At 43.3% G+C, this 8,133-nt stretch overlaps 1 protein-coding gene across 1 annotated transcript; it reads left to right on the forward strand.

The window, feature by feature from the left end:
- The first annotated feature begins 7,012 nt into the window (after positions 1-7,012).
- LOC111439398 lies at positions 7,013-7,570 on the forward strand. The gene is made up of 2 exons (XM_023077091.1): positions 7,013-7,108; positions 7,199-7,570. Exons 1-2 carry the CDS (start codon positions 7,013-7,015, stop codon positions 7,568-7,570), a joined length of 468 nt encoding a protein of 155 aa, XP_022932859.1.
- The last annotated feature ends 563 nt before the right edge of the window (positions 7,571-8,133 follow it).

The following is an 8,133-nucleotide window of genomic DNA, read 5'->3' on the forward strand; positions in this document are numbered from 1 at the left end:
AGTAGAAAAAAAAATATATACAATATTCCAAGACTACTCATAAAGTCTCTAATGCTCCCATGAAGTCCTGAACCATTGTAAAATTTAGAAAATTAAAATTGAAATTGATGTAGGTTGACTTGGATACAAGGGACAAAATCGAACTTTTTTTGAAGATAAATTGGTGACATCAGCCTAAGCTAATCAGGTAAGTGGCCTTACTATCGACATGATTATATTTGATGTTGACACGTGCCCCGTAGTTTTGCACGTGTCGTATATACTGATTTGTGTGAATTGTTTGTGGATTGATATGCTTATGATATGTTATATGCACGTGTCGTATATACTGATTTGTGTGAATTGTTTGTGGATTGATATGCTTATGATATGTTATATATATATATATGTTATAATATGTGAATTGTATGATAATAATTACGGTACGATGTGTTTGAGATAGGATACGAGAAGGATGCATAAAACGAAATGTAACGATAGGAGTAATATACGTTCATGAAACGTTAAGGTTAGGTTACATACCGAAGTGCTATGGATATGAGAGATGGATAAAAGAATATGGTTAGGTTATGGGTAGAAAGGGATAGGTGTGATAGATTGATAGAACGATAGTGTTAGGATATGTTCCTATGATGATATGACTAAGATACGTTCATGTAACGACATGACTGTGATAGGTATAAGAACGTTAAGGCTATGATAAATTAGGGAACGATATGACCACAAAGTGTTTACAATATGATATGATTATGATATGAAATGTGAATGACAGATATATATATGTTGTCATATGATATGAAAATGATATGAAATATGTTATGGTACTGAGATATGTGAAAAATTGACATGTTTATGATATGAAATATTGTGATGCAATATATTACGGTACAATACGTATATGATGAAATGTTATGTTAAAAGCATAGGACGTTCTGTTATGTCTCCTAAATTGTGTGTAGACAACATGATATGAATGACATGAAATCACGATAAATGACATGAAATATAACCTCGTTAGAATTATGTATGATATGAGAATTGAAGAATGAGAAACGATATGATATGAATGATGAACGATACGTGAAATGATATGAAAAACGATATGATATGTACAGAACGCTAGCGGGGTTGTATTAAATGATAATGAAAATGGAAAAATTTTGGGACCTCATGCATTATGTGTGCTTAGGCATTGGGGGATACCCCTATTCCATCACGAGGGTACGGACGCGTACATCCATTAGGTAGGCAATGATCGTTATGTTTTACATAATGCTGCCGTGACGGTTACTAATTCTAATGGGTGTCCGACAAAAGTTGAGCTACCAGAGAAGGCTCGCCCGATAAGAAAAGGGGGCCTAGTGGAGTGTGAACTGTCTGGTGAGCTCATACTCGCATGTATGAGTTGTGTGTAGAGTATATGGTACACATCCAAGATGTCCAATTAGAATAGTGTCGTAGGAAAAAATAGATTGATAGGTCCCGTTATTGCATTTGCATATTCTTGCATTTAACCCCAATAGTGGGGTCACTTACTGAGTATTTCTTAAAATACTTAAGCCACGTGCTACCTTTACTTCATGTTAAGGCAAGACATTTCTGTACGGTTGACAACGACATCGCAACTTGAGACCATGGCACATGCATAGGGTAGTTGCATTTATTTTCTTAATCTTAGGCTAGAATAAGATGTTTTTAATTTAAACGTTTATTTATTTTATTTAGTCTTTTGTTGTGTCGTTTTACAAATGTTTTCAAAACATTAAGTCCATGGCTATGTTTTAAGCTGAAGGTTATGTTTTATGAAAGTTTAAATGAAGTATTTCTGCATTCATGTTTACAATATGTATACAGTAGTGACCTTAAATTAAGTAGAAAATTTTGGGTCGTTACAGGTAGAAATTAGACTAGGTCACTAGTTGGTTTTGATTTTCATTTTCGGGTCGAGACTGATTGGGTTAGGCCGTGGCGTGGATTGGGTTGGGTCGAGGCATGGGTATTTTGGGCCGAAGGCAGAATCGCGTGAGTTGGGCTGCAAAGGGTTTGGTTGCTGTAGAGGGGTTGGACTCCATTCTAGTCGTGGGTCTAAGTTGATCGATCGTGCTTGTCTTCTTCACCCGTTTAACCAGAAAGACTCCGGAAACTTTTCTTTCTCCTCAATAACGCCATTCTAGCATCTGTTTTTCCTTCGTTTTCTTTCATTTCCGAGACATCTCCCCTCCCTCTTCCCTTTCCTCGTGTTTGTTCGACTCGTAAGGGTTGAAAACTCCTAGATCTGAGGAGATCCAAAAACCTGAGACTTAATCCTCCTCCTCTGAGGGTGTACGACGTGTATGGGGTACCTAAAATTGTCTCTTTTTTTCTGTGCATATAAGTCTCTGTGATTCCTTTCGTGGCAAAAAATGGAGATTTTGACATCGGTTTCGTATGGTTTTTACCTCGTCAGAGTTCGTCGATTTTCTCTCTTTCTCTCCTCTTTCTCTCTCTTATTTCTCTCTCTTGTTTCTCTCTTTTGCAGGTGATGACGTTCCTTTGAGGGTGGCTGACTTCTGATGCTCGTGGTGATCCAAAGGTTAGGCTAGGTCGTGGGTCGTGTGAGAATGAAAACTCTAGCGTTCGCTGAAGTTTTCATGCTGTAGACCACGAAAAATGCCTTTGTAATTTTTTTTTATGTGATTCGTTACATTATCTGCCCCTAAAAAGAACTTTCGTCCTCAAAAGTCTCGAACGCCTGGATTAATTCGAGGTATTTTTCCTTTATTCCCTCTCCTCATTCCCACATAGCTTCTTAGTTTGATGATTCTACCATAATACTTGGAAACCTATGTCCCTATTACGTAAGGCTTTCATTTCCCGAGCTAGTAACTTATTCAGTTTCTCTGGGTAACTTAAGTCTTCCTCGATCTCGAGGGGCCAATAGCTATTACGTTCATAGGGTCTATAACGTACTTTACCAACATGGACACATGAAATACGTCGTGTACGCTCGAGAGTGAAGGTGGTAAGACTAACTTATATGATATTGAGCCTATTTGTTCTAGGATTTTGAAGGGTCTGATGAAGCGGGGGCTTAGCTTGCCCTTATGTTTGAATCTTAGGATGCCTTTCATGGGAGCCACTTTTAGAAATACCAAGTCCCCCTCTTCGAACTGCAAGATCCTGCGCCTAACGTCGGCGAAGCTCTTTTGTCTACTTTGCGTGGTGCCCATCCTTGCTCTAATTTTTTGGATTGCCTCGTTTGTAACGCGAACTAACTCGAGTCCTATTAGTTCTCGTTCACCTACTTCGTCCCAGCACAACAGAGACCTACACCGTTTTCCATACAATGCTTTGAACGGTGTCATCCCAATTGTGGCTTGGAAACACTTGTTGTACGAGAATTTCATTAAATGCAGTTTGGTGTCCCAACTTCCCATGAAATTTATAAAACACGCTCGAAGCATGTCCTCTAGGATTTGGTTAAGCGGTTTCGTTTGACCATCAGTCTGCGGATGAAAGGCAGTACTAAAGTCGAGTCTGGTACCCAATGCCTTTTGGAGTCCACGCCAAAAGCCCAACATAAAACGTGGGTCCCAATCTGACACTATTGATACTGGGACTCCATGCAACCTCATGATTTCCTTCATATACAGTTGAGCGCAATTGTCTACTGTATATGTTGCCTTACCCGGTAGGAAGTGTGCCGACTTTGTTAGTCGGTTGAAAATTACTCAAATTAATGTGTAACCCTTTAATGTTCTGAGTAAGCCTACTATGAAATCCATAGCAATATTCTCCCACTTCCACTCTATTATACTTAAAGGTTGTAGCAGTCCGACCATTTTCTGCCTAGGTGCTTTTACTTGTTGGCACACCAGACATTTACTCACATACTCCACGATATCCTTTTTCATATTTCACCACCTGAAGTGTTGTTTCAAATCTTGGTAAATCTTCATACCACTTGGGTGTATCAAGAAGGGTGAGTTGTGTGCCTCAGTTAGGATTTTGTTCTTTATTTCACCCACAGTTGGGACACATAAATGTCCTTGAAATAACAGTCCATCATCTGATGACTTTGAAAAGCTGTTCACTGGGCCTGCTATTGATTGCTCTAGAATTTGATTTAGGCTAGGATCCTCTCGTTGTGAGTCTATAATCCTCTGTCTGAGTGTGGGTCGCACTGTAAGTCGGGCTATTTGAGCTATCACCTCCTCAGTTACTACCGCAATATTAGCTTATTTGAAATTCGCTCGCGCTCGTGGCTCTCTTGTGATGAGGGCTGACGAGTGCACCGGTTTTCAACTTAGTGCGTCTGCGACTATGTTTGCTTTTCCAGGGTAGTATTGGATGTCATATCGTAATCTTTCACTAATTCTAACCACCTTCGTTTTCATGTTCAGTTATTTGTGGGTGGAGAAGTATTTTAGGCTTTTATGGTTTGTGTTAATTTGGATCTTTTCGCCATACAGGTAATGTCGCAAAATTTTTAATGTGAACACTGTTGTTTTGATTGAGGAGGAAATGCTGACAGAGAAAAAAGCAGAAAAATCTTGGAAGAAGAAAATAACTGAAAAACAGAGAGAGAGAGTATGCTGAACACCACCGATATCTATTTGTCATTAGATTGACATATTTAAATAACAAAATATACTCAAAGTAACAGAAAAGAAAATGGCAACTGAATTGCAGCAATTATTAAATAAAAGCTATGGTCTTAAACGTAGTTAAGCTGTTTTGACCCCGTAAAATTCAAAATTTTGAATTCACGCTCATGAAAGAGCGTAAATTTGGCCGGCCATTTTTTTTGCTAACTTTGGGCTAAGTTTTCGCCCACTTTTTCTATTTTTGTGATTAGGTGTGTTATTTAAAGAATTCAACTCAATCAGAAATAAAACATGGAGTCTTCAGCAAATTTCTCCTTCTCTCCTTTTACTTTCCGCTATTTTTTTCCTTCGAAGAAAGTATCCTGCCAGTTTTTTCGTCGATGTTTTCCTCCGAATTGCCAGAGCACGGTTGAAGCCATCGATGATATATCATTTCGGAAGAACCAATGTTATCAACAGTCAAGTTGAATAGCTCAAGTGGTTAGAGCGTCGACCTAACAAAACACAGGTCTCAAGTTCGAGTAGAAGAAAATGCAAAGCGCAAAAACACACATATCGCGTGGGTTCTATCTCGCGCTCACTTACTCCTCCACGTTGTCGTTGAGCGAGTGAAATCAGGATAAGGGAGACGACGACCGCCACCGTTCAGTACTCGATGCTGACAAGGTCCAACTACAATGGAGGGCTTGTTTGATGCGCGTCAACCTACAGGCAGGCGTATGGCACCGCTGTCTCGGGCCAGAGGAAGGAGAGACGATCGAGGTATTAATGCTAGGAGCATCGACTGGTGTTCGTCGCCATATTTACGATCTGTGCCCCGAGATGCTGCAAGAGGGGATGACGCGAGCAGTACGAGCGATGGATTCTCAACACCAGGGGCCCCAACCCATATGATCGGGGCTCGACTCATGGATTCGTGGGACGGTAAAATGCGGCGACGGCTCCGTCGTCGAGATCGAATGGCGGGCACAATTCTGTTCCTTAGTAAGGAGGGGGGACGAGCAGCTCGAGCACCGACATGGATTTCTGGACACAGGGGCCGACTCAGGGATTGAAGGGCACTGCAAACTGACCGAGGTCTACTTCATCCCGAGTGCAACCTTGTGAGCCTGGGTCAGCTCGATGAGGCAGGCTGCTTTATTTTCATCGAGCAAGGGCTACTCAAGACGACGGCTGCTCATGCAGGTTCGGCGCACGACAAACTGTCTTTACATCCTGGAGTTAGAGATAGAGCAACCCGTTAGCCTCTCGGCCAAGACCGAAGAGGTATCTTGGAGGTGGCTCGCAAGGTACCGGGCACTTAAACGGAGGAGATGGTGCACAGTTTGCCGACAATCAAAGACGTGAACAAGCTGTGCGCCGATGAGCCGTTGGAGCTTGTACACGGCGATATCTGCGGGCCCATCAAGCTGGCGACCCCAGGCGGTAAGAGTCTCTTCCTCCTATTAGTCGATGACAAAAGCCGCTTCATGTGGCTAACCTTGCTGCAAGTGAAAAGTGAGGCGGTTGAGCGCATTAGAGTGCGAGCGGAGGCCGAATGTGATAAGAATATGCGAATGCTGCGCACAGACTGAGGCGGAGAATTCACCTCGGCAAGTTTCGAGCCAGCTGTACATCATCTCCGCATGTTCGAATGCGTCGCATACATGAAGGTAACGCATCAAGCTCGATCCTAGGGGGCTAAAGGTCGTCTTCATCGGCTATGAACCCGGGAGAAAGGCGTACAGACTCTATGATTCTGTAGGGGGCGAGCTCACGTATCTCGCGACGTCATCTTCGACGAAAGCATCTTCTGGCAGTGGAAAGATGTGATCGAGGCAGACCACAACCCAAATCAATTCACGGTGGAGTACCTCGTCACCAAGCCGGAAGAAGGAGGAGCCCAGCATCAGGAACCGTCACTGCCGCCAGCAGATGCACCCCCTGAACTAGTGGAGTTTGCAACACCACGGACTGCGGATTCGACGCTGGATGCCGATCACGATGATGATCTGGTGGCCAAGTATCGGAGGATGGACGACCAAGTGGGAGGAGGTTAACCACCTAGATTGGCAGCGCACAGGCTCGAAGAAGTGGCCGAACTGCATGCCACCAGTGCAGATGAACCGAGCACCTTCACCGAAGCAGAAAAGAACCCGTGTTGGCTGAAGGCAATGCAGGAGGAGATGACATCCATCACCAAGAACCGGACGTGGAGTCTAGAGGATATGCTGCCGGGACACCGAGCCATAGGGCTCAAATGGGTCTTCAAACTAAAGCGAAACGAAAATAGAGAAGTTGTGAAGCACAAGACCCGTCTGGTGGCGAAGGGCTACGTCCAGAAGCAAGGAGTGGACTTCGAAGAGGTATTTGCACCGGTGGCAAGGTTAGAATCTGTTCACCTTTTGCTGGCAATTGCGGCACATTGCTCTTGGGAGGTTCACCATATGGACGTGAAGTCCGCTTTCCTTAACGGAGAGCTGAAGGAGACCGTCTACGTCCGACAACCACTTGGCTTCCTAGACAACGACAACCCTGGTAAGGTACTGCGCCTACAATAGGCACTCTACGGACTTCGACAAGCACCACGAGCCTGGAACGCGAAGCTCAACAGTACCCTACTCTCACTGAAGTTCAAGCGCTGTGCCTCTAAGCATGGCATATACACGCACGACCACGGTGATAGTGACATGGATACTGCTGGGCTAGCAGACAGTAACCTTACAAGGACGTCAATGGAGGCCCGGCTCCAACTAAGGAAGGCCGACACTACGACGACAATCGACTCCACCAATTACCGCAGCATTGTCGGAAGTCTGCGCTATTTGGTAAACACTCATCTTGATCTTGCTTATTTTGTTGGATATGTGAGCAGGTTTATGGAAGAACCTAGGGAGGAGCATCTAGTGGTTGTCAAGCACATCCTGGGCTATGTAGTCGGAACCAGAGGCTGGGGTGTTAGATACTGCGCAGGGAGAGAAACTCAAGTTGGTCGGCTACAGTGATAGTGACATGGCCGGTGACGTTGATGATCGTAAGAGCACCAGCGGAATGATCTACTTTCTCTCAGGCGGCGCGATCTGTTGGTAATCAACAAAACAGAAGGTAGTTGTTTTGTCTTCCTGCGAAGCAGAATACATCGCCGCTTCTAATGGAAGAACTCATCAGGAGAGAAAGCGATCCACCAATGCTATACGTGGACAACAAAGCTACGATCTCCCTGATCAAAAATCCAGTTTTGCACGACTGGAGCAAGCACATAGAAATCAGATTCCACTACATTCGAGAATGTGCAGATCGAGGGCTCGTCAAGATTGATTTCATCCAAATAGAGGAACAACTTGGAGACATTTTCACCAAGTCCTTGGCGCGGGTAAAATTTGAAGAACTATGCTCTAAGATCAGAGTTCAAATAATAAGGTAGATATAACACAACTTTTAGGAGGAGATTATTAAACAAAAGCTATGGTTCTTAAATGTAGTTAAGCTGTTTTGACCTTGTAAAATTTTGAATTCACGCTCATGGAAGAGCGTAAATTTGGCTGGCCTTTTTCTATTTTTGTAATTA

This window comes from Cucurbita moschata, unplaced genomic scaffold (assembly GCF_002738365.1).
Source record: "Cucurbita moschata cultivar Rifu unplaced genomic scaffold, Cmos_1.0 Cmo_Scf00093, whole genome shotgun sequence".
Classification (NCBI taxonomy): Eukaryota; Viridiplantae; Streptophyta; class Magnoliopsida; order Cucurbitales; family Cucurbitaceae; genus Cucurbita; species Cucurbita moschata.

What these genes read in the sequence shown, in the direction of transcription:
- LOC111439398 (XM_023077091.1), top strand. Translation starts at nt 7,013, where the DNA reads ATGGACGTGAAGTCCGCTTTCCTTAACGGAGAGCTGAAGGAGACCGTC. An exon ending in ACAACGACAACCCTGGTAAG is followed by an intron (nt 7,109 to 7,198) that starts GTACTGCGCCTA and finishes CTCTCACTGAAG; the next exon opens with TTCAAGCGCTGTGCCTCTAA.